General features: G+C 39.2%; 1 protein-coding gene across 2 annotated transcripts in view; it reads right to left on the bottom strand.

Moving 5' to 3' along the window:
- Positions 1-158: 158 nt before the first annotated feature.
- LOC120539914 (DNA-binding protein RFX7-like) overlaps positions 159-26,831 on the bottom strand; it is a 154,126-nt gene continuing 127,453 nt past the window's right edge. Inside the window, exons 5-9 of one of the 2 annotated variants that reach the window (XM_039770251.1) lie at positions 26,433-26,549; positions 21,164-21,248; positions 20,869-21,076; positions 10,596-10,897; positions 159-3,903 (exon numbers count right to left, since the gene is read on the bottom strand). In XM_039770251.1, coding sequence (XP_039626185.1) covers positions 622-3,903; positions 10,596-10,897; positions 20,869-21,076; positions 21,164-21,248; positions 26,433-26,549 — 3,994 coding nt within the window. In that variant the 3' untranslated portion in view covers positions 159-621. The other variant, XM_039770252.1, reaches the window with a different exon arrangement.

Genomic DNA, 26,831 nt, shown 5'->3' with positions numbered 1-26,831 from the left:
TCACACATACAAAACACACTGTTCTGTGTGTGTCTGTGTATATATGTATATGTATACTATATGTATACTATATATATATATATATATATATATATATATATATATATATATATATATACACACACACACACACACACATAAACATATATATATATATATAGACAGTCCATGTGTTTGTGTATCTATCTAAATACACACACACAGCCCTACATACATCCATACATATATGCACACACACAGACGCTATATTGGATACATGGTAAGAACGTCACCATCATCATCATCATTACCATCATCATCATCATCATCATTACCTGCAGGCAATGTGCCAAAGTGATAAAATCCACCCTAAAGGAGAACAGCGAGCCCTGTGCCTGTGGACAGCATTAACAAACGCGCTCCTTGCATTCTTATTACTTCTATATTTTACTGTTGTTTCTTTCCAAATTAATGCACTGGAATGCAGTAAATCTTTCCTAAAATATTCCTCCAAGCACATTTTGTTTTTTTCTGTTTAGGATGGCACTTCTCACTGGACAAATGTGATGCGTCCAGATTCTGATACAGTGTGCTATACATCTTTCACATAGATAAGTACAAAAAGAAGAAGAAAAAAAACAATTAACCCAACATTTCCACAGTAGCCTGGTCCTTGCTCTCCAGCCAGTCAAACCCTGTGGAGTTCACAGACTCACTGCATATCTGTTGGAAAAATGGATCATTCTTTAACTCCTCCAGTGTCGAGTCTTCAAACTGTCCCTGCTGACGACTGGGGTCAAACAGTAGATTGGTATCTAAAGTGTTCAGATCACTGATGCTGCTTGAAAGCTCCGAGGATAACCTGATATCACTGGAAAAATCAGATGCAGCAGCACCGACCTCCGACACCACCTGGCTCACAAGCTGTGAGCTCGGGTTAAGGCTGTCGTCTCCTAGGAGGTCCTTGACAGTGTTGTTGAAGTCTAGCTCTTGTTCACTTGCCTGTTGCTGCGTCTGTGGTTGCACCTGCTGCTCCTGTTCCTCCCCAATATCTGATTGTGCTTGTATTTCCCCAGAAGAAAAATTCACATGTTCATTTCGGTTATTTTTCATGAGGTAACCTGGCTTCTGAAATTCATAGACTGAAGGGCTGGGGCTCATCATGGTTTGGTGGCTGGCGTTAGCAAAGCTGGGTGTGGTTTCCAAAATCTGGGTAAGATTCATCCGAGCAGTGTAATTGGAAGGCAGATTATTAATGCCTAAACCACGAACAGCATCATCGTTGTCAGAGTCCATCTTGCTCAACAAGACGTTAGTGATTTTCTTGCTGTTATTCTGTTTGGGAATCGAAGGTACGGCTGTCTGCATCATCACATTTAATGGGACTGACTGACTCCGCTGGGCCATGTTGCTAGCGCTCCCATCTGTTTGACTGCTGTTGAAGATATTAAGGACTTCTGGAGTCACAGGAGTATTGAAGGGGTTGACGCTGGTCCGTGGGAGATTAGCGACTGGGTAGACCGTGCTGCCACTCAGATTCCGTTGACGCACAGCTGGGCTTACGCTGCGACAGCGAAAACTGCTGCTGGCGGAGGAAGTGTTTGTCCCTTTGATGTCCAAGGGGGCTGGAACTGCAAACCCTTCCTCTTTGGTGTTTGCCATAGATGCTACTTGCTGCTGAACTGGGGAAATTGAGGTCAAGCGACTAAAATGTGCATCCTGATGCTTTGGCTGGACCTGATAGGATTGTCCTGGTATGGCGAAGGCGTGTGGCTTTCTGAAGTGATCGTCAACCAAATCCTGATAGCTGGGGAGAATTCCAATGGGGTTGTTCGAAATGGCGGAGCTTCCTACACTATTGTACCCATTGTTCATCCACTCCAACTTGGCCTTATCAGGATGCGTGGCCATAGGCCTCTGCATTGGCTTAACGGGGCTGCTTGACACAATACTAGCATCATGGTAAGCGTTGATGCTTGAATTTATAGGTGTGAAAGCAAAAGGATTCCTGCAGTCCACAGGACTTGGGGGAACACTACTGCTGCAATTGGAGTGAGGTGTGCCAATTGGCGTTTGCCGACTACTCCCTAGAGCGCTGTCAACTGGAGTTGTTGGAGCCATCCTTGAACAGGGACTCTCCCGGGATAAGCCTTGGCCTCCACCCATCATTTCTGAAGTGGGTGTTTGAGTGGGAGTGGGTGTAGGTGTCATATTAGGAGTAGGCGTGTGGATTGGAGTGCTGCTGCTGTGACCCGAGTGATAGAAAGAAGTTCCTGCTTGCTGCGAAGACATCAGTCCTCCTTGGGGTACTGCCGACTGACCCTGCAGTGACATCCCCAAGCAACTGCCATAAGACTGAGAGTTATTGTTCATTTTCATTTGCTCCTCCATTAATACTAACTCGTCCACAATACTGTCTTGGGTAATCTCATCATCAAACGGAAAAAGGCTTTCATTTGGCTGTGATCCAGAGAACTCGGCCATGTCGGGATGCAGAGATAACTGAGCAGAGCCCTGGAGCTGTTCGATTTCTGTAGCCTGAGTTATGAGCTGGGTGTACTCTTGCGGCTGCATCCCTTCAAGATGTTCCCACACAGATTTCTGCAGACTGTTTACATCGGCACTTTCAAGCATGTCAGAATCAGAGGGGACCAGAGGAGGATTAATGGCAATATGCTGAAGTAACGTCTGATCAGAGCTGCCCCCTGGGGTTATGCTGGTATCCACAATGGATGATGGGCTTCCCTCTTGTTTCATGCCAACATCGTGTGCAGATGAAGGTCTTATGACTCTCTGAAAATCACTTACGTGCGTTGGTTGAATTTCAGAAAGCGGGTGAGCCAAGATTCTCGTTGCAACCAAGGAATTGAGCTTCACAGTCACCTTCCCGATTGCAGCTGCTGGTACACATTCAGGTTTGGCCTTGGCCATCTTCTTCACCGTTGCAGTGACTGCTGCCTTTGATCCTTCCAGGCATCCGACAGACTGCTGGCTAATGACCACTTTTTTCACAGGTGGTGCTTGAGACTCGGAGGCAGAGCCTGTAGAGCGCTTTCTAGGGCACTTGGGAACAGAACTGGCTTCCTTCGGCGAATCAGCTGCATTGCAATTCGATGCTGATGTCATGCTGGTGTTCTGGTTTGAAATTGCAACAAAGAAAGTGCTTGCATGATTATTGCTCTCAGCAGAGGATGCCACAGTGTTGTTCAAAAGGGACTTTGCATCACATTTGGTCCTCGTCCCTTCTACTCTGACCTCACTGTCTTCTTCAGAACCCCTGGCCTGCACAGCAGGATCTACAGCCGTTGGTTTCAAGCACATCTCGTTGGTATCCTTTTGATTGTTTGGTGCCTCCTGAGTTAAGACCAGGCCGTCTGTGCTGAGGGTTTGGTTGTCGTCAGTTATGGCTTCGGGCTCCATTTTAATTTCGATAGTAGGTGTGGTGGCCTCATTGTTAGACCTTGCTGCCGGAGACTGAAGAGAGACACCGGAACCGTTTTTGAGATGTGGGCCTGCCCTGGACTCCTCACTTGCCCCTGCTCCATTGTTGCCAGCAGAGGCAGGTCTAAGTGCAGCTCCGCTGTTGCTGGGGGCTAATGATATTGCTGTCATTTTTACCACGTTTACTGAACTCACATGCGAAGTGGGCATAACAGTTTTAATAGGACTGTTGGTGATGAGCACTGTGGTAGGAGACCGAAGAGTGAGAGCGCTGGTAGCAGATGGTTTCGGAAGGATCTGGGCGTAACGATGCCGAGCTGAACGATCTCCAACTGGGCTGGCTGGGATGTTTTGAGGAGTCCGAGGTGGCTGCTTCACAGACTGCATGTGCTGAGCAACTACTTGAAAGTTTACAGGAACAACTTTTCCTTCAGGTGTGCTGACTGGACTGGGTGAGGTTACCAGCTGGGTGTTTCTTTGCACCTAGACAGAGAGAGGAGAAAAAAAAAAAGAAGTTCAAGATTAACGTGAAAGTAAACTCTAAAATGAAACTGAGCAGAAGAAGAGCAACTTCAACATGAGGGCGGGCGGGAAACACAACTTCCTTAGGTACACTTTGGTTTCAGAAATAATCCTAGTTGGCTACCATCACTTCCTTGCACATGTGAAAGAAGAGGGCCAAAACGTGACATTTTAGCAGGCAAGTTATAATAATGAGCTCCCTTTGTATTTTGACCACAAACTAATAGCACTACATCTCAGTGTCCGTGGGCAAGCGTACAGCACATTTAATCTTGCCGATGGAAATAACTGCAGTGGAGATATTCCACCGTGCACAATCCCACCCAACAATATAAACATTTTTCCAGCACAACCTCAAAAGATCTCAGACTTTCTAAAGTGTCTAACAACCAGGTTTATGCCCAGTCTTGTTAGGTCAGGCTGGCCTATCTTCTGTGTTGAGAAACTAAACAAAGTATTGTGCAGATTTTCAAAAGCAGCTTAAGGCCATGTCATATTACACAGCTTTTCTGGCGATTTTCAGTTACAGATTTCCTTTACATAATCTTGGGAAGTCCCAAACAGATGTGGAGCACTCCTGGGACTTCCAGTTGTCTTCTATGACCCAGCAATTTAGCCATGGTTTTGGCTACTTCCACACTACACTATTATGTTTTCATTTAAAAACGGTATTTTTAAACGAAAATGAACTCCATCCACACTAGCTTTTTCATAACATTCACAAAAGTATCTTCTTCTGCAGTAAAACAACATATAACGTTGTCATCTGCCTACACTGGGCACATATGCACACGCTACAGATGTCTCACCCAAAGCCGGCGATTCTTCAAAGGATGGTAACGCCACCCGTCATGGGCTTTATCTCAGAACAATAGCAATTGGTACATTATTTTCCTTTTGTGCATGCATGCAGGACTCAAACTGTACAAAACATAAATTTGGATGCATACAGGTAAGCACCATAACAACACATGCTATGGAAAGCAACTCCTCAATGTCTGCTATGTTGGAATTATGTTTTTTCTGTCATGAAGGGTGACCAATCAGAGAATGAGCAGGATCTCGGGACTCTAATAACCATGAAAAAAATAATGCACGAATCGAGGATGCATTTTTGAAAAAAACGCGTTTTTGCCCGTCCACACCACAACACTGAGGCTGCGTTTTCAAATGTATATGCTTTTGGAAATCTCCTTTTTTAGGGGGATGAAAATGGTGGGGCAGTGTAGATGAGATGAAGGATGAAAACTGAAACTAATATCTGCGTGTGGACGGGGTCTTGGTTTTAAGGTGTAGGGGCAGCCATGGCCCCCACATTCTAACGCGGGCCCCTAGGCCAGGATCTCTGGTGGGCCCTTCACCTAGGTTTAAGGAGAACATGATAGCCAATAGAATTTAAAATAAAATAAGCGAGGTTAATGATGCAAAAACATAAGAAGTATTATGCACATTTATTGAATATATTTATAAAGTAAAGATCCTAATGAAAAACTTTTAAATTACACACATAACTATATAAAAATATTTAATAGCTACTTACTTCCAAGCATGTCACGGGTAGCGAAATCAGCTGAATCTGAATTTCTTGATGACAGGCTAACAAATCCTCACTGGGTCTGTGCAGCTAAGCAAATTCTATTAGTTTTTATAAATTATAATTTATTTATCTGCAATGGTCGACTACTCATACAAATTAAATAATATTACTTGTTTCTTGTTTTGCCTTTAAAAGAATTAGAACATGCTTCTTGTGAACTAATTGTGAATATAAATAGGATTGTTTGTGTTTTTACCTTTAAATGTAAGTATATAATTTAGTTGAAGATCCGCACGGTTCTATGTCACTCAGTTTTTTATGTACTCCGGCATTTTTGATATAAATTTCTAATGTAGGGTTTCCTATAGGACATTTTCTGACTAAAATAATGGCGGTTGTTGCAGGCCTCTTCAAAATTACGTCTTTTTGAAAATGGCGGCAATTTTGAAATAAATCTAAATTTTAACTTTACGTCACTTATTTCTGCAGTTATAAAGAGTTACTTGTTTAATTTTTTTGTGTAGTAGTTCTTATTTAATTGTGTTTAAAACCATTTATAATTTAAGTGTATTGTTTCTTATATTTATAAATAAAGAATATATAAAACTATATGACACCAAATCAGCAATGAATATCAAAATTTTCAACCAGTGGAGAGGTCTACGTTTTATTTGGATTTGTAAAATGTCAAAGCGAGAAAGTTGTAGAAAAATGTATGTAGAAATTTTTCTTTTCTGAAACTTTTTTTGATATTGTTTTTAGTTTTCAAAATATTTTATGCTGAAGTTGACACTCAACGCTGTAGGATCAATTCTTGCTTTCTGTTCATACGTTTTGTTTGTGCATAATATCTACTCATCCCGCGCCGGACCCCTGTGATCCTGGGCCCCCTGGCTAGAGCCCTGTCAGCCCCCCCACTTGTGGGGGCCATGGGGGCAGCCTTGTGTGTGTGTGCGAGCGAGCGAGAGGACAAGCATTGAGCATCCACCTTGAAGTACAATGCATATAATGCAGCACGAGGAGTGTTTTGGACTTGATAAACAGAAGAATCGTCTGACTGATATAAAATGGAATAAATGATTAAAAAAAAAACAAAAAAGTAAAGCCTATGCACGTCCACCAAGCTCATGATACGTTGGAAATGTGAAGCTGTGCTGGAAATTCGTTACACAGTTATTTATTTTGTCATAATCTTGTAATCTGACATACTCAGCTAATAAAATCAGCAATTGAAGTCATCAAGTTTGACATCCCCTACAACTAGAAGTCATGTTATGCAACATTGACTTTACTTTTCAAATGGAGATTAGGGCAACTTCAAGGCTAAAGTAACGGACTTCAAACTAAAATGTCCCTTCCTGAGCAAGCCATTTAGTTTACCTGTTCTACATCTATAAAAAAGTTGACTGATCTCAAAAATAGAGGGAAAAATGTTGGACATTTTAAAGGTCATAATTTCAAGTGGTTAACTTACAGCAAGGTATAACAAATGCCTTGCTGAATTTGTCCTGAAAACATGAATATTTACAGTGCTTTGTCCAGACTCAACAACCATTAGGTCAAGCAGTAAGACCATATTCTAATGTTGGCTCTTTTTTTTTTTTAAAGACTATCCACTCCAGTGCTGTAAACCGAATGGCCAACTTACCATTCTAACAACATGACAACAAACGTGGGCGATCAGCCTCACCGGCTCTGTTCTTCTGTTAGACTGAAAACGTTATATTTTAGCATCTATGGCCAAGAGAGCGAAGGCGTTAGATCTTTGCGCACACATCATATTGCAGCGGTTCTCAAGTTCATTCCAGGGTCCCCTGTGGCTGCAGGTTTTTGTTCCAGCCAATTTCACAGTTACTATGTCAATTTTATTTAAGGTATGAAAAGTTGTTTTTTTTTTTAAATCCTTAAATACTTTTTCATTTTCTTTTCATTTCACTTCACCTGTGGATTGTAATCTATTAAGTGAGCTGAGCAGACAGCCTTAAAAACAATGAAAGCCAAATGGCAGCTTTTCCAGTGTTACCCACTTGTCTGTTCATTAGCAAAAAATAGCTGAAATAACCAGAACAATAAAAGAAGAACAAAACATTCATCAATTTTCAAACCCGCTTATCCTAAGCAGGTTCACAGGTCAGCTGGAGTCTAACCCAGCAAGCGTCGGACGTAAGGCAGGAATTCCTGAACAGGTAGCCAGTCCATCACAGTGCTGACATGCAGACACACACGACCATTCAGTAGAACAAATTTTGCAATGCCAGTCCACCTAACCTGCATGTCTTTAGTCTGCTCTAGGAGGAAAATGGAGCACCTGGAGGAAACCCACACAAACTTGGGAGGGAAGATACAAGCTCCATGCTGTAAGCACCTGAAGTGTGAAACTCCGGTCTTCTTGCTGAAAGGCAGCAGCAGCGCTAGCACTGTGTCACCATGTCACACAGAATCTTACTCATCTAACACAAATTTCTGTCTCACTCAGTAAACTACTTTCTAATCTTGGGATTGACACACACACACACAAATAATAACAGCCTGCTTAATTATGGAGTCCATTTAAAAGCAAAACTTTGGTTGGGACAAACTCTGCAGCGACAGGACTGAACTCAAGAACTACTGGCATTATTGTCAGTTTAAATGCTCTACTGCTGAATGGAGTTAGAAATGCTTGCTGCAACATAACGCTGTTGTTGCCAAATAAAACTGAAGTACTGTAACATGATTTAATCTGTGGTACAGATGTGAAGCAAAACTTTTAAAATACCTGCTACTTGTTATTATTTTATGTCAGGTAAGAACACACAGACAGGGGCTCATATGTGGATTTGTTCTTTGTATTAGACAAAAATTATTATTCATTATATAAAGATACTAGTAATTAAGACACAAAATACATAGCAAAAGTCATATACATCTGTAAATTACAGTGGTGTGAAAAACTATTTGCCCCCTCCCTGATTTCTTATTCTTTTGCATGTTTGTCACACAAAATGTTTCTGATCATCAAACACATTTAACCATTAGTCAAATATAACACAAGTAAACACAAAATGCAGTTTTTAAATGATGGTTTTTATTATTTAGGGAGAAAAAAATCCAAACCTACATGGCCCTGTGTGAAAATGTAATTGCCCCCTTGTTAAAAACAACCTAACTGTGGTGTATCACACCTGAGTTCAATTTCCGTAGCCACCCCAGGCCTGATTACTGCCACACCTGTTTCAATCAAGAAATCACTTCAATAGGAGCTGCCTGACACAGAGAAGTAGACCAAAAGCACCTCAAAAGCTAGACATCATGCCAAGATCCAAAGAAATTCAGGAACAAATGAGAACAGAAGTAATTGAGATCTATCAGTCTGGTAAAGGTTATAAAGCCATTTCTAAAGCTTTGGGACTCCAGCGAACCACAGTGAGAGCCATTATCCACAAATGGCAAAAACATGGAACAGTGGTGAACCTTCCCAGGAGTGGCTGGCCGACCAAAATTACCCCAAGAGCGCAGAGACGACTCATCCGAGAGGTCACAAAAGACCCCAGGACAACGTCTAAAGAATTGCAGGCCTCACTTGCCTCAATTAAGGTCAGTGTTCACGACTCCACCATAAGAAAGAGACTGGGCAAAAACGGCCTGCATGGCAGATTTCCAAGATGCAAACCACTGTTAAGCAAAAGAACATTAGGGCTCATCTCAATTTTGCTAAGAAACATCTCAATGATTGCCAAGACTTTTGGGAAAATACCTTGTGGACTGATGAGACAAAAGTTGAACTTTTGGAAGGCAAATGTCCGTTACATCTGGCGTAAAAGGAACACAGCATTTCAGAAAAAGAACATCATACCAACAGTAAAATATGGTGGTGGTAGTGTGATGGTCTGGGGTTGTTTTGCTGCTTCAGGACCTGGAAGGCTTGCTGTGATAGATGGAACCATGAATTCTACTGTCTACCAAAAATCCTGAAGGAGAATGTCCGGCCATCTGTTCGTCAACTCAAGCAGAAGCGATCTTGGGTGCTGCAACAGGACAATGACCCAAAACACACCAGCAAATCCACCTCTGAATGGCTGAAGAAAAACAAAATGAAGACTTTGGAGTGGCCTAGTCAAAGTCCTGACCTGAATCCAATTGAGATGCTATGGCATGACCTTAAAAAGGCGGTTCATGCTAGAACACCATCAAATAAAGCTGAATTACAACAACTCTGCAAAGATGAGTGGGCCAAAATTCCTCCAGAGCGCTGTAAAAGACTCATTGCAAGTTATCACAAACATTTGATTGCAGTTATTGCTGCTAAGGGTGGCCCAACCAGTTATTAGGTTCAGGGGGCAATTACTTTTTCACACAGGGCCATGTAGGTTTGGATTTTTTTTTCTCCCTAAATAATAAAAACCATCATTTAAAAACTGCATTTTGTGTTTACTTGTGTTATATTTGACTAATGGTTAAATGTGTTTGATGATCAGAAACATTTTGTGTGACAAACATGCAAAAGAATAAGAAATCAGGAAGGGGGCAAATAGTTTTTCACACCACTGTAAATATAGCTAATCATGAAGAGGAAAAATGAATATGAATTAAAATTTTAAATTACATTAAAGACGTGCAGGGAGATGAGGCAAAAACAAGAACATACCAGCGCCTTATATTCGGCATGCACGGTAACCATTTGTTCTCTTATACTAGAATGTGCAGTAGTGCACATGGAGGGTAAGACACTGGATTTCAAATCCCAAGGCTGCCGGGCTGAGTTCCTACTTCTCAATGACTATGTGACCTCAGGGAAAACTTTTTACCTTCCTGTGCTCCAAACGTAAAATAAAATACAGTAGATTCAGAAAGTATTCAGACCCCTTCACTTTCTGCATACTTCATTTTATTATAGAACTATAAAACTGTAATTTTATCTTGCTTTGAATGAATGCAGTCAGGCAAATGCATGCATGCAATGCACTGTGAACTTCCTGGGATAACCGAAATGTGTCACACAACCCTTTTGAAATATTATGCTGGTACTTTAGCAAAGCACAAAAACACAAAATGAATATGCTCATATGGTTTCTGTTAAAGTACCAGGCATTTTATTCAGGCACCTCAGGCAACAGCATGATAAAAAGTATAGTACCGTGATGGGACTGGGGACAGCTGCCACCACAATGCCAATTGTGGGCTGAGGTGAGAGGAGTGCAGGGCTCCTGCTGGGGATACTTGGGACACCTCCAGGTGTTGACACTTCTGCTCGCCTATTCTGGGGCTCGCCTGGCAGCGGAGAGTGCAGTTTCTGCTCTTGCTGCTTCTTCTGAATTTTGCGCTGTAGCTGCTGCTTGGCATCGATTGAGGGCGACGGCAAAGTCTTAACTTGTGGCTGGAACGTGTTGGTTTCTGCTGTAGGAACAAATGCTGAGGCTTGCGTTGGCGTTTTCATCCCTGTTAAGGAATAAAGCAATTACAGTGACAAATAGGAAGAAATTGACATATTTCACAAGACATCAAGAACAGCCATGAATACTGGACATGCGTTTTAGTTACATGAGGCACCCTGAAGCTGATACATGGGATACTCTGAAATATATTCAAATCTAAGTGGCCATTTACAAATAATATAACAACAATCCAAGTTTAGATAACACAAATACTGTATGTTCATGAGCACTCAAAAAATTGGAGTAATTTTTGTGATTATCCAGCTGTTCATTTAACAAACCCGTCTAAGTTAAAAATAGGCTTTGGTCAAGGAGAAACTGCTGGATGGATGGCGAGCCCACTCACCTTTAATAATAAAAGCGGTTTATGTCCTCCCTAAACAAAATGGTGGTGGGCTGAAAAAAGCACTAAAAATAAACCAAATATGGTCAACTTTATAGTGCAAAAACGGCACACATATTCACTTTGTCTTTTTCATTAATATAAAGAAAAAAGACAAAAACTTTAAAGTGTCTTACTATTTTCTTTGATACATTTATGGCGTGACCAAATTCATCAACTTATGGTTGTTCCGATTTAGCTGGGGTTTTATTCTTGGATCATGTACATTTTTATTTTAAATGTTATTTTTTATGTCTTGTTTGATATTATTTTGTATAAATGCCAGATACCTTGTATAATATCTGGCGGGATTTATTGAGGGCAGACATTAATAACTACTTAACCTCCACTGTGTTTTCAGTGTCATATACAATGCATTATTAGTGCCAAAGCCCCCAAGGGTCCTGGTTTCCTAGACATAAAAAAGGCTTTGGTTAGAATTCAGTGTATCTACATATTTGCACACCATATAAACTTGTATTCAGCTCCCATATCCTAACTTCAATTAAACCATTATATTTTTTTTATATTTGTTGTTAGCTTTCAAGCAATACAAAAAAAGGAAAACTTTTTTTTTTGTCTTGGCTGCATTTTCTTTGTGCAGCAAAGCAAGGATCAAGAAAAAGGAGTATCTTAAATTGGTTTGAGTCTTACTTAACACGTAGAAATGTCTTTGTTAGTTGTGGTAATTATACTTCGAAGACATCTGATATTCTATATGGTGTTCCTTAAGGATCTATCCTGGGTCCGCTGCTCTTTTCGATCTGTGCTTCTATTAGGCATCAGACTCATGAGCTACCACAGCTATGCTGGTGACACACAACTGTATTTATCAAAAGCGCCTGATGATCCCTTAGTTCACTGACCCAATGTCTTACTTGTGCTTCTGAGTGGATGAGTAGTAATTATCTTAAACTAAATAAGGAGAAAACAGAAATCTTAGTTATTGGCAAAAATGGATATTGTGAGAGAAATAGAAATAAACTTGATCCATTAGGCTTAAACGTCAAGATGGAGGTAAAGAATTTAGCAGTAATTATTAATTTTAAATCACTTATTAACCAGATGACCAGGACAGCATTTTTTCACTTAAGAAATGCAGCAAAGGTTAGATGCCATGTAACATTGCAACATGCTGAAAAATGAGCTCACGCATTTCTTGTTTTTTTTACTAGATTACTATAACGCACTTCTCTCAGGACCACCCAAAAAAACATCAATCGTTTGCAACTCATACAGAATGCAGCTGCCAGAATCTTAACAAGGGAAAGAAAATCCAAGCTCACCTTTGCAGTTTTAATGTCATTTCACTGGCTATCTGTGCCATTTAGAATTGACTTTAAAATACTGCTAATGGTTTACAAAGCCTTAAATAATCTCGCTATGTCCTATATTTTGGAATACCTGTCACCTTACACTCCAAATCGTAACCTCAGATCTTCGAATGCGTGTCTGCTTATAATTCCAAGAACTAAACTTAAAAGAAGTGGTGAGGCGGCCTGCTGCTGTTATGCACCTAAAATCTGGAACAGTTTAAAGATAGAAATTCACCAGGCTACAGTGAAGCACTTTAAAAAACTGCTAAGAACCTATTATTTTAACATGGCTTTCTCATAGCTACATTTTAGTGAACCCTGATAACCTATATATGCATTGACTTTGTCATTTTTATCATGGCTCCTTACGAATCCCTACTTTTCTGTGGTGGCGCGAGGCACTATGAAGTCCCTACATGGCCGGACAGAAGGCAGTACCCCAGATGTCCACATGACTATTATCATGTAATTCTTTTTCATGAAGCCTGAAAGCCATTTAGATCAGTTATGTTAGGTAGAATGCCCAGTGGGGGCTTGGCGGTCTCATGGCCTCCTGCAGATTTGTTTTTCTCTACAGCCTTCTGACGTTTTGTTTTATGGTTTTGTTTTTTCTGTCCTCATGACCATCAGATCTTACTTTATTCTTATGTTATTTTTTATAAACCTTTCTTTATTTATCATGTAAAGCACTTTGAGTTACACCACTTGTATGAAAATGTTCTATATAAATACATGTTGTTGTTGCTACTTTTCCACATAATCTCTAAACTTGTTCAGGTATTTTCCCCATCCATCCCTGGGCAGAAAAAAAAAATGAATGTCCCACCATTCTGTACATCACCATCAAATGCAAATATTTTACCACGCAAATGATCCTCCAAAAGGTCAAAGAGATGGAAATCACTTGGTGTGATGTTCAGAGTGTGAGACGAATGGTCCAACACTTTTAATGCAAGCACAATGACAACAAAAAAATGGTGCTAACAGTGTGTGGTCTGGCATTACCTGGCAGCAAGATGACACCACTGCAGATCAGCTCAGGTCATTTATGATGACTGACCTGTTACTCCCACTGTTGCATGCGAAAATAGCACACCGCATTATTTGATCACATTCAACACATCCTGCCATGTTCAAGTTACACACGCAGCAATAAACGTTTTATGACGCTCCTCATGGCTCTAAACATAATCTTATATGATGTACCTTTGATGCAACTCTGTCTGTTCTGAAAAGTCAATATTTAAAGAGATGTTTTTGAAATTCCTGAAAACAATTTTACATGTAATTGTGTGGCCTATCAATATTAAAAATGAGACAGCTCAACATTTACTAGAGTTATGAAGAATGTCTGCTATTTGGTTTATGAAATGTAATGCTGGACAGCTTTTATGAACCCAAATCTCCTCTGAGATTTTCTTTGTACTAATATATTATGAGACTTTAGATCTTTTTTTTGTTAATTTCTACATTAAAGACACAGTGCTTACAATTTTAGGTTTCAAAATAAGTGGCTGTGTATATCCTCTAGGTGTCAGAATTGTATCTGTTATATCAACTCTTCTTATTTTTGTGTGCTTTATATTAAAAGAGATTGACAAGTAACCTTGGTTTTAAGTAATAACTATTCTAACATAGAATTTGAAATAGACACAACCTTGTATTTATACAGACTCAGGTAAATACAAAGTATCACAACGAAGAAAAAACGGATCACAACGAACTTAGAACATGATTTAGAATTATTTCTACTTTGTTGCCCTGATAGCCTTGAGAGTATAAATGTCTGCCAGCTAACAAATTCTCTCTCTGTAACTCAGAGGCCACCAAGTTTGCCTTTCCTATGAAAGCCGTGACCTCCGTGTGTTCCTGAGTGACAACTGTAGATGCCATGAGGGATTCCTGCATTGGGATTAGTCTATTAGCTGTGTAATGTTAGCAGTTTAACACCTTTTGCAATGACGTTGGATTAGCCTGACAGGATTCCTCTTCTTATTGCTTTAAGCAGCCAGGCATTCTCTGCTGCATTTCAAAAATTCAAAAGAAACACAATGGAAATGTAGCTGGAAAGTTTACAAACACTTAAATGTCTTTTACGTGCCATACTGTCATTTCCATTCTATACCCTTATGATAACTTCTCTCTTCAAAGAAAATCTGTAGACAAAACATGTTTATAAATATGCAACTCTCTCTTCATATATGAGCATCAAGTGGGAATAAAAAAAAGCTTTATACCATAAAAGTGCTGCCTCAACAAAACCCCTTATCCATTCAATTTACCAGCAAGTCGCACATCATGGTTTGAAGAGATTCAGTAAAAAGGCTCCCTGAGTTGGTATGCATGTACAAAGTAAGCAGACTGGTCCTACTGAAAGCCCAACAGCTCTCAATGGTCAACACCACGTCTGCTCTCAGCATCACTAAGTCAAATTACAAAAGATTAAGAGCACCCAAGGAAGCCGAGGGTCAACCACAAATATAGAAACAACTAAAAGCAGACAGCTAGCATGGCCTACTGGATAAGACATCAGGCACTGAACCCCAGGGTTGTTAGTTCAGTCCTTGTTACCAACTCAAAGTGTGACTACGAGCAAGTTATTATTACGTGTGCCTAGGCTCCAATTATAAACACTGAGACAACCGTCTTCTGTCACTGTGGTCTCATTTGTTTTATTCTTTTTGCTGCTACTTAAATGTATTTACTGTGTATATTATATTTTCTGTGCTTTTTTGAGTAGCATATTTCAATTCTGTGTTACTGTGTTTACTTATGTGCCCTGTCCCCCTAACGCCTTTATGACGTCCAGCTAGAGGACGTCTCTCGGCCTGTGTTTTCCAAACAGTGGGTTAAGCTCCTACAGATCAGTACTGCAAGTTGTTTATTGTAATTTATTATTTCATAGTACTTTTGGATTTTTTTCTGTTCTCTGGATTCTGGTTTTACAAATTGGCATTGTTTCATTCTGGTTTGCATTTTACACATCTTTTGGTTTTTTTTTTAATTAATTTTATTGCATTCCATACAAATCAATCAAGTTTTACATAAAGAAAAATTGAGTTAAGAGTTAAGATTTTTTTTTCTTTTGATATTTTTGCATGTTTCTTTTTCCCTTATAATAAATTGCCATTTTTAATGAGTAAGAGTTTTTTCACATTTTTCTCTTTATTAATTTTGGGTACTAAAGGCAATAAGGATTGTTTTGTTGCTACTTACTGTTATAGGGAAAAAGGTGTTAAACTTTAGGAAACAGCAAGCCTTGGCATAGATTTTGGGAGGCAAGGCCTTATTTTTGGTATTTTGGGTGGCAAATAATCGAATGATTCTTTATAAACCCTCTGTCTGAATTAAAGCAGTGCTAAAACAAACTGAGCTGCTACACCCTCTGAAGCATGGTTTGGACAATATGGCAAAGCAGAAGTAGTATATTGCTGTAATAATGGCAAGAAAAAGACAAATAGCAAAGAAAGACCATTATCCTTACAAGTGTAGAAAAAGTGCAAAGGTGTCAGTCAGTACAGTTTCCTACAGCATCAAAAGGAACTTGGAAACTGGAGGAAACTCTGACAGGAAAAGGTCTGGCAGGCCTAAAGCCACAATAGAACGAGAACACATGATTCTGAAAGTCAACAACCTTTGTGATGGGTGCCTCACAAGATAACAGCGACAAGAAATTCTTAACAGCTCCCTAAGTAAGCAAGTCTCACTTTCTATGTTTTAATTTTAGAGTACACTGATGTATTTACTGTAACTGCGCCAGTTCTATAAAAACTGGAGAGGTGTTCTAGAACTTCTGACCATTTTAGCAATGGTTTTCTTGGTCACTTGACCTGTCAAATCTGCAGCTTCAAGTCTTCTCTTCACAATTTAAAGTGACACTTGCTTTTTTCAACCACTGTTAACCTGTGCTTGAAGCTGCTGTCCTGTGAGGTGCCCGTCAACGCAAGCTAAGAAAGTTGTCTTCTGATGGGGTTGTGACTTTGGGTCCATCAGACCTTCTTCAAGTTCCCAAGTTCCTTTTAATGGTGTGAAAAACTGTACTCACTGACACCTTGGCTTTCACTGCAGTTATGTCTAAAGGAAAGACCTACACTTTGAATGATTACAACGGTCTGTCTTCCTTTGTTAATTACCTTTTTCTGCCACGCTGGTAGCAATATACAGTGCAGTATTGTTCAAATAATGCTTCAGAGGGTGTAAAAGCAAGGCTGTTCCAACACTGCATTTATTCAGTCAAGAGGATTTATAAGGAACCAACAAGTTGGTACACCTGTAGGAATCATGTGCATCAACTTTTAAGGCTTAATTAACCTCAAAACTGCAGAAAGGTGCCAGTTATCTTATTATTTGTTCCCTGAAAAAGACATTTTTGTATAATTGAAATTTACATTCTTTTTTCAGTTCTTGGTAGCTTCAACTGTTACTTTTACCTCTGGCAGTTTACTGCTTACCCTTGTGGCATTTCAGGTTATTCACTGGACTTTCAATAAAAACTTGAAAAAGTGGGCAGCTCTAAAACTTCTGACCGGTAGTGCATGTTTTGGGCACTTGTAATAAGGTTACCTTTTTTACAGTTATGAATATGATGAAGATTTACAATAGCCACCACATGTCTGCAATCCTTCCAGCTACCTAAGCCCACCTGGAGTCCATTGAAAATACCTGTAGAATTCAGCAATAATACATGCGAGAGCCTCTTCATTCCTGCCTTCACTATTATGAATCAGAGAACTTTGCTCTGATTATGACCTGCTATTGTGCTTTCTGCAGCTGCTAGTATAACAATGAACTATTATATTGCTAAGTGCAACTTCTTTACTGTCATGCTCAAGTGCCCTTCTTTCACTGCATGGGTTTGGGAGTGTGAGTTTTGTTTTTTGAGTTGAAAAGAACTATTTCTCATAAAATTTTGGAATATTATCGTTTTTTGTTTTTTTTTACCAGTATCAGATCTGGCTGGATGGTGATTATGTTTGACAGATGACACATTGAGGATAATTTTGAGAGTTTGCCAGATTTGCACAAAAAATAATATTAATCTGTTTTTTGTGATATGTGATCTCAATGATTCAACATCATAGGCTGACAGCTTTCTTCTTGTCTGCTGCACACAACGTATCCTCCCTGTGTCCACTCGCAAATCCTCTCCCAGTCACTAGGAATGTTCTACTAAATGCTATTTAATAAATGACTTAGTTGTGGCTGACTGACTCGTAATCTATTCAAGGTATCTACATCAAGATTCCAGGACATGTTTTGGTATACTGCACAGGATGCAAATTTTATTTCTGAATGAACTTTTTGTATATCCTCTCTCTTTCTCTCTCTCTCTCTCTATATATATATACACACACACAGTGGGTACAGAAAGTATTCAGACCCCCTTCAGTTTTTCACTCGTTGTTATATTGCAGCCATTTGCTAAAATCATTTAAATTATTTTTTTTCCTCATTAATGTACACACAGACAAAAAAAAGATTTTTTTAAATTGTTGCAGATTTATTAAAAAAGAAAAACTGAAATATCACCTGGTCCTAAGTATTCAGACCCTTTGCTCAGTATTTAGTAGAAGCACCCTTTTCAGCTAATACAGCCATGAGTCTTCTTGAGAAAGATGCAACAAGTTTTTCACACCTGGATTTGGGGATCCTCTGCCATTCCTCCTTGCAGATCCTCTCCAGTTCTGTCAGGTTGGATGGTAAACGTTGATGGACAGCCATTTTTAGGTCTCTCCAGAGATGCTCAATTGGGTTTAAGTCAGGGCTCTGGCTGGGCCATTCAAGAACAGTCACAGAGTTGTTGTGAAGCCACTCCTTCGTTATTTTAGCTGTGTGCTTAGGGTCATTGTCTTGTTGGAAGGTAAACCTTCAGCCCAGTCTGAGGTCCTTAGCACTCTGGAGAAGGTTTTTGTCCAGGATAGCCCTGTACTTGGCTGCATTCATCTTTCCTTTAATTGCAACCAGTCGTCCTGTCCCTGCAGCTGAAAAACACCCCCACAGCATGATGCTGCCACCGCCATGCTTCACTGTGGGGACTGTATTGGAAGAGTGATGAGCAGTGCCTGGTTGTCTCCACACATACTGCTTAGAATTAAGGCCAAAAAGTTCTATCTTGGTCTCATTAGACCAGAGAATCTTATTTCTCACCATCTCAAAATCAATCAGGTGTCTTTTAGCAAACTCCATGCGGGCTGTCATGTGTCTTGCCTCTCCTCAGTGTGTGGAGACAACCAGGCACTGCTCATCACTTGTCCAGTACAGTCCAGCTGCAGGGACAGGACAACTGGTTGCAATCGAGGGAAAGATGAATGCGGCCAAGTACAGAGATATCCTGGACAAAAACCTTCTCCAAAGTGCTAAGGACCTCAGACTGGGCTGAAGGTTTACCTTCCAACAAGACAATGACCCTAAGCACACAGCTACAATAATGAAGGAGTGGCTTCACAACATCTCTGTGACTGTTCTTGAATGGCCCAGCCAGAGCCCTGACTTAAACCCAATTGAGCATCTCTGGAGAGACCTAAAAATGGCTGTCCACCAACGTTTACCATCCAACCTGACAGAACTGGAGAGGATCTGCAAGGAGGAATGGTAGAGGATCCCCAAATCCAGGTGTGAAAAACTTGTTGCATCTTTCCCAAGAAGACTCATGGCTGTATGAGCTCAAAAGGGTGCTTCTACTAAATACTGAGCAAAGGGTCTGAATACTTAGGACCATGTGATATTTCAACTTTTCTTTTTTAATAAATCTGCCAAGAGGAGGTAAAAAATAAACTGTATTTGTTTCCCATTGTATCACCATTTAAGAGGGGGTTTCAGAGGAGCAACCACATCTCCTTGGGGTGCGTTCAGCCCTCCTCTTCACAACGCGAGCGGCAGAGGCGTGAAGTGGCTGGTGAGCGAAGCGAGTAGGGGGGTTGGAGTGCAAAGCAAGCAGGGGGGAACCCCCTAGTAGTGGTTATAAAAAGTCTATATGCCATGTAAAAATGTTTGAATTTTTGGACTCCACAGACTGAAGCTAAGTAATATCAAATCAGGAACACCAAACAAGTAAATAAAAATTAGGATTTACATATGGTAACACTCCTCAGTTAAAATTTGTAAACAACAAATAAAAATTAAAAACTAGAGAAATGTAGTGATGAACGTCCACAAACCTTAATGATCTGTTGATCTACATTCAAACTCTCTTAGCCAGCTTACAAAGTCTTCACTGGCAACTGCCTACCACCAGATGCAAGACTGAAACTGGGTGAGGACAAGTAATGGTCCAGTAGAGAACCTGTCTTCAAACAGGCCTTCACCCTTGTTCTGTGGCGGAGTATTTCATAATAAAATCTCCTCGGCAAACTCATTTCAAAGTAAAGCATCAATTACAAGCAACCAGAACCTTACCAAAATCTCCCAGAGGAAAAAAAAATAGTGGAAAGACAAAGTCAGGAGCTGCAGAGAAAAAGATTTCAATGTTCTTAAACATCATTGCCAAGGTCATCACTAAGAAATGGAGGATGACTATAGTCCTCCAAGACCTTGTCTGGATCAGGCTGTCCTGAGCACAGAGGAGACAGATAACAGAAGCCATCAAGAATCCAATGACAACTTTGAAGGTTCTGAAGGCTATGTCTTGGCACTGTAGACATATTTTGTCTTTTAAAATACTTTTCTACTTCTGATAAAGTTTTTGTTTGAAAACAGAGTGATAAGGACATAGGTTTAGTTTAGCAATTTCAGTTCTAAGTGCTTATTGCAAGGTGCTTTTCTAACATACTGTCATCACTATCAAATAAGTGCCATTATCAGTATGGCTACCATTTCATAACAAAGTTTGATAGTACCATTTTATGGAATTTTGTGTTCAACGGTAACAGAAAATCTGTAGCTACAAGTGATCATACAAGTTTTCTTTTTTTTAAGTAATACATGTGTAAATTTCTTTGTTATAATATTTCTGTATTTACTGTACTTAGTTATTAAAGCTCTTGTAAAAAGCCAGATTTCTCACTTGGGACAAATAAATTTAGTTAGTATCTATCTACCTACCTACTTACCTACCTACCTGTCTGTCTGTCTGTCTGTCTGTCTACCTACCTATCTATCACTCCCATGTCTTCATTTCAGTTCATTAAAAAAGTATCTTATCTATACGAACAAGCAAGCAGTCAATACCACAAGTGAGAAGCTTATTTACAGACGTATTGCTGTTTCTAACTGTATTGTTGTCTCCTGAAGATGATGTAGCTGCTTGGCCCTCTAGGACCTATAGGGTCTGTGTCTTACCTGTGTGGGATCCAGCCATTACAGTGAGAGCTGCCACAGATTTGGTACCAATGTAATGGCTGTTGAGAAGGAAGCGTGCAAGGTCCTCGACCGAGTCAAACTGCCTGCTGAGCACTTTGTGCGCCCACTCACACACTAACCCACAGGCTGCCGACCTGACTTCTTCATCTGCACTTTGTAGCTGCCCTGGTGACTCCATCCCATCAGACTGCAAAATACATTATTTGAGCAAAACATGTTTAAAATGTTTAAGCTACAAATTGAATTATTCTAAAATGACAGCATAAAGACTTACCCCATCTCCCGTTTTATGAAAGTCCAAGTTAGGTAATGAAGGCATGTGCACAAAAGCCTTCTTCCTCAGGCCACTGTAGCAATACGTATTAAAGAGTTAAGGCTTATGCTAAATGAAACAGACTTGTAATGTACAAAAATGATTCCATGACCACTGCATGCTCCAGTATATGAGACCAAAACATTCAAACTTAGCTATTTGAGTTGGGTGAACTGAATCGTCTCCTTCCAGTTGAGAAACTTTTAGTTTTCTAATGACTCACAGATTTGTGGGAAAACATGCAGTTCAATGTAACTCCAAAAATAAAATACAGGTTTATAAAAAAAAAAAAAAAAGGGCAAAGATGTTGCAAATGCATAGTGCCTCACAATATCAACAGTTAAGCACTTTGATATATAATAAGAAAATGACCATTTTATTTATAGCTGGTTCATTCATTATAATTAAGTACAATGAGTGATACAAATCAAAAAATAATCAATAAGTTAGATTCAACTTATATAGTGCCTTTCCATAGAGAAAACCATTCCAATCCACTGTTGAAATGTTTCTGCATTTTAGTGACAATAAATATGTTAAATCTTCTTTAAAACAAAACCAAAAAGAACTAAAGAATATACTGGAATCCTTTATTTTTGAAGAATGCATTGATGAACTGAAAGTATTCAAATAGTCCCAAAAAGAGCAATAACAATTTAACTAAAATTAGAAAAGACATTCCATAACCTAATTCAGGATACAACAACCGAAAATAATCTGAAAAATTTGATCACAAAGAACTAACTTTGGGATATCATCTCAAACTAAAAAATACTAAAGCCCAAAAGAACAAATTCATTTTAAAAAAATACAATACTTAAACAAAATCCAAACTTGGGACTGAAAGACCAAAGACTGAGCCCCTGAAAATAAGGTTTTGTTTTAACCAAAATGTACCCAAATTGAGCAAAAGCCTAGAAAAGAAGAGAGTGCCAGGGCCAGATGACAAACAGCATTCAGCAGGGCATGCCAGCACAAATGCACACTGGCACATTAAATACAGCAAACTACAATAGCTTCATTAGAATTAACCATAATTGGTGGCCCTGGGCCTTAAGCCAAATTAACAAAACTAACAAATAATTGATGATTATTGCCACAAAAACAAATAAGGGAAAATCCCCTGATAAGAAATATGATAAAAACCCAAACCTGAAAGTCAACAAATGCAGGCGTGACAGGTTGGGTGGCTTGTTCTATCAGATGGAGCAATTGAACTAGCGAGTTTGTGCTTTACAGCAGAACCCACACCCAGAGAATTATCTTTTACTATTGTACACAACAGTAAATGTCCTAAAATGTCTAAATCTGATTAATGCACAATATACTTAAATAGTACACTATGATTTATCAATGCAATATTTTTTGCTTTGGAAAAGTAAACACTGTATTAATCAGAAAGTAATTTGACATGAAATTGCCAGCAGAGGGCAGCAAAGGCATGTGGAAGATGCCATAGTCTGGTCAGCTAAGTTAAAAATCACCTTCCACTGGGGTCTCTAGATCAGGGGTTCTCAACGTCGTCGGTCCTGGGGACCCCCTGTGGCTGCAGGTTTTTGTTCCAATCAGCGTCTGTTTTTTATTGAACTCCTGGGCTAATTAAGTGAACTGATATGTCCCAAGTTCTCTGTTTAAGGAACAATATATTAATTAGAAAACTAAGTTTGCTAAAAAAATAAAAATATTAAAATGTACCAAGCAGTTATATAGGAATAATGTATTTGTTTTTCTTTTTAACAGTATTTTCATCTTGATTTCCATCCTTCAAGCTATTCTAATTGTTTAATTAATCCATTATATTCTAATTAGTGGGTCTGACTCTAAAGTAGCTGCAGCCATTGATTATTCAGTGTTGTTTGCCTGGGTGTCTGATCTGCTCGTTTTAAGTTGTCATTATTAAGATACAATGAAGGGGGAAAAACTGCACAGAGAAAGGGCAAAGTATAATGAAATCAACAAAAGAGAGTTAAGCATTTAAATCTATAGCAAAAGCAGAAGTATTTCTAAATGTGTTATAAATGTTAAAATCATGCTGCTATGCTTTTCTGAATGTCAAATAAAAGAAAAAAAAAACACCAGCTAATGAAATGAGCTCAGTGCTATCAGGTGTCGTCACTGATTAGGAATCTGGTTGGAACAAAAACCTGCAGCCACAGGGGGTCCCCAGGACCGACATTGAGAACCCCTGCTCTAGATTGATTATTAAAGTCATAACAACTACTAATCTTAGAGAAAGTACAATAATACAAAACATTCAGTCCTGTAACTAAGTGTACTTAATAATGGATTATTACTAATATTTTTTTTTATGGTACAGTGTTTTAAAATAGCCACTGACACACTATAACGTGCGTAAACATCCAGTATGACTGACCATTAGCAATGGAATAATACAACATTTTAAAGACATTTAAGAGAAATTACTAACAGTTCACTGAGGACATAAACGTAACTCTGCTATACCTCTCAGTATTCTGATGTTGTGCTGATGCCCACGACTAAGCAACAGGTTGCTCTTCCAGAATTCCCCCATCCCGCACTGATATCCAGATGCATATTTGCTTATTAAACTAGGAGTTATACAGTATATCATATCTATTCTGGCAAAATGATAAATTCTGTTAACATCAAAGAAAGTTATGGTGCAGTGAATAAAACTAGTACTGAGGCTGTGAGGGGACAGTGTGCTTTATAGATTTCAAAGTTTTGTTCACAGAATTATACTGCAAAACAAATTATTTCTTCATTTGCTACACAACTATCAGAGAAAAGTTTTGAAGAGGTTTAGTCTTTAGAATCCAAAGTCTCACATGATGCAGAGACGTACAATGTCATATAGCACCTTTCTATAGTGAACAACTGTCTCAAGGCAGTACTGCTGTTCTTACAGTTCTACAACTGGAGCTCTAGCAGGTGGTCTGTGGTTTACATGACAACATGTTAACCATTTGGGGGCACACTGCAATCAGCTATATTAATTTATTTCCTTCTTTTTGACATGATATTCAAATTGGACAATCTTTACATTACATCATAAATAATCACACTAGTCAAGTTTAAAGACAATTTCCCTTTAAAGACCTTGAGGATAAAGAGTCAACTCCGCCACTTCACAAGATTCCTAAGAAATATCAGGTAAAGGTTTCTCAAATGTTTGATAGGAGTATGGTTGACTTAGGAGTCTTCATGGATCAACTCTCTCTTTTGTGCCCGACACCTGTTTAACCTTAGCTAATGATGAGCTGATGTATAAACTCAGTGGGCAGTGAAAGGCAGTATGTTGAAAGCAGAGCATTTATGGCATTGATGATCAGTTGCTCTAAAGTGTGATTGCTGCACTATAATTGTCAGCAGGCCCCAAAGTCTCAAACACGTGTAGTGCCACCACTTCCAGACTGAGTGGCTTCAATATTTTCAAGCTGTATGGTGAACAGGCAAGTCTTGTAAACAACAACTCCATGAAATCAAAGTTTCACCGAGTTTTGCTAGAAGACAAGTATTAAATTCCCCATTTCAGAAATCAAAAATTGACACAATGATGCTGTATAATTAAAACCCATAATTTAGTTAAATGGACAACACAAATCCCCAGTACACATACTGTACAACACACTCAAGTCTTGTAACGTATTCACAAATGTTTGGAAATGCTGAGAGAGAGAGAGAGAGAGAGATAGACAGACAGACATGAAAGGGACGATAGATAGATAGATAGATAGATAGATAGATAGATAGATAGATAGATAGATAGATAGATAGATAGATAGATAGATAGATAGATAGATAGATAGATAGATATGAAAGGCACTATATAATAGATAGATAGATAGATAGAGATAGATAGATAGATAGATAGATATGAAAGGCACTATATAACAGATAGATAGATAGATAGATAGATAGATAGATAGATAGATAGATAATCTTCAAAAAAGAAGTCCATAAGGTGACTTGAAAGGAGTGCTGCCTCACAAATTCTGTGTCCTGTATTTGAATAAGGTGTCTGGTTGATGTCGGTGCAGAGTTTGCTCACTAATTTGCGTCTGGGTAAATTTTCCTCTGGATAGCCTGGTTTTGCTCCCACATCCTAAAGAAGTACAAGTGAAGTTAACTAGGGTCTCTAAATTTTTCCTGGAGTGCACATGTGTGAGTGGGCCATTTGATGGACTAATGTCTCATGCTGGGATGGACTGATAAAATAACAAATTTTCGTTTTTGCACTTTTGCATCTTAGTGATTTTACTCACTATAAAAACTTTGCATTTTGTGTAACATGGCACCTATGGGTCAGAGCTCACACTTAATTAAGGTGGCAAAGTCAAGAAGGAAGTCTGTTGTCTGTCCTTTTCTGCTCCTTCAAAAGATGAACAGTTAAACTGACAGTCATCAACATTAACGACAAAGAAGGAGGAGAAAGACGAGGAACCTTGTCCTCCAGTTAATATAGGAGGCTTGGCCTAACAAGTTGTGTACTGCAGACACCCCATTCCTTGGGTGGTGTTCTAATAAAAATAGCCTGCTATCTTTTTGCATCCTGAAGATCAGAACACTGAACATGGCTTTGATTTACACATGCACTCATATTAGATTTCGGTTGCCACTGCAACAAATTCAATAAACACAGCTTATATTAGCCAGTTTCCTGCGTGCAGAGATGCCTTGGTGCATACAATGTGTGGCACAGCACTTTGGCCCCTCTTTTAATTTACAGTGAGGTGTATTAGATCACAAATTGTGCTATCAGTCCTGAACATTTCCTTCAGCTAAAGTGACAAGGTCACCAAATTGCACTGAGGAAGACATTTTTACTATTCCCAAGTTTAAAATTGGAAAAGCTAGGCAGTTTTAACACAAGTTACACAAACTGGTCTGGTGTAGCCAACTACTGTTTTTTTGTAAATTTTATGTTATGTATTTTATGACCCCTACCACCTTTTATAAAGGGGTAATTCTTTTAAACTAATGAACATGTTGGGGAATGTGCACTTATCAAAAGTAAAGTAACGTACTTGGTGATTACTGCGGACACAGATAGTGTCTAGCAATTGGCATCGTCAGCTCTTTCCACTGGATCAGCAGCAAACGTTCTTTATACTTGCCTCTTGAAAATGTCCAGACTGATTTCAGTTTCTGTTCTATATTTAGCACCTACTTTAACTACAACAACAGATGTTTGGCAACCGAGGTGGAGAAGGGCAGTGTTAAAAAAGCAGTTCCAGGGAAAGGATATTTTGATTTGCCTCTCATGCCCAGACGACGTGCCTTCATGTTCGGAAAGACATTCTTCATGATCTTTCCAAAGTCAGCCGCACTTAACGGATGGTAGCCGAGATTGTCACAATAACTCCTAGAAGAGAAAAGAGAACAATCAACTAACTAACAGACAGACAGACAGACAGATGTGAAAGGCACTATATAACAGATAGATAGAAATGAAAGGCACTATATAACAGATAGATAGAAATGAAAGGCACTATGAGATAGATAGATAGATAGATAGATAGATAGATAGATAGATAGATAGATAGATAGATAGATAGATAGGGCACTAAACAACAGAGAGGAATGACACTACATAGGATAAATAGATTGGCAGGTAGAAAAACAAAGGAGTAAATAAATAAATATG

This window comes from Polypterus senegalus, chromosome 12 (genome assembly GCF_016835505.1).
Source record: "Polypterus senegalus isolate Bchr_013 chromosome 12, ASM1683550v1, whole genome shotgun sequence".
Classification (NCBI taxonomy): Eukaryota; Metazoa; Chordata; class Cladistia; order Polypteriformes; family Polypteridae; genus Polypterus; species Polypterus senegalus.
Note: the sequence above shows the minus strand (reverse complement) of the source record. Positions and strands in the feature narration are given on the sequence as shown.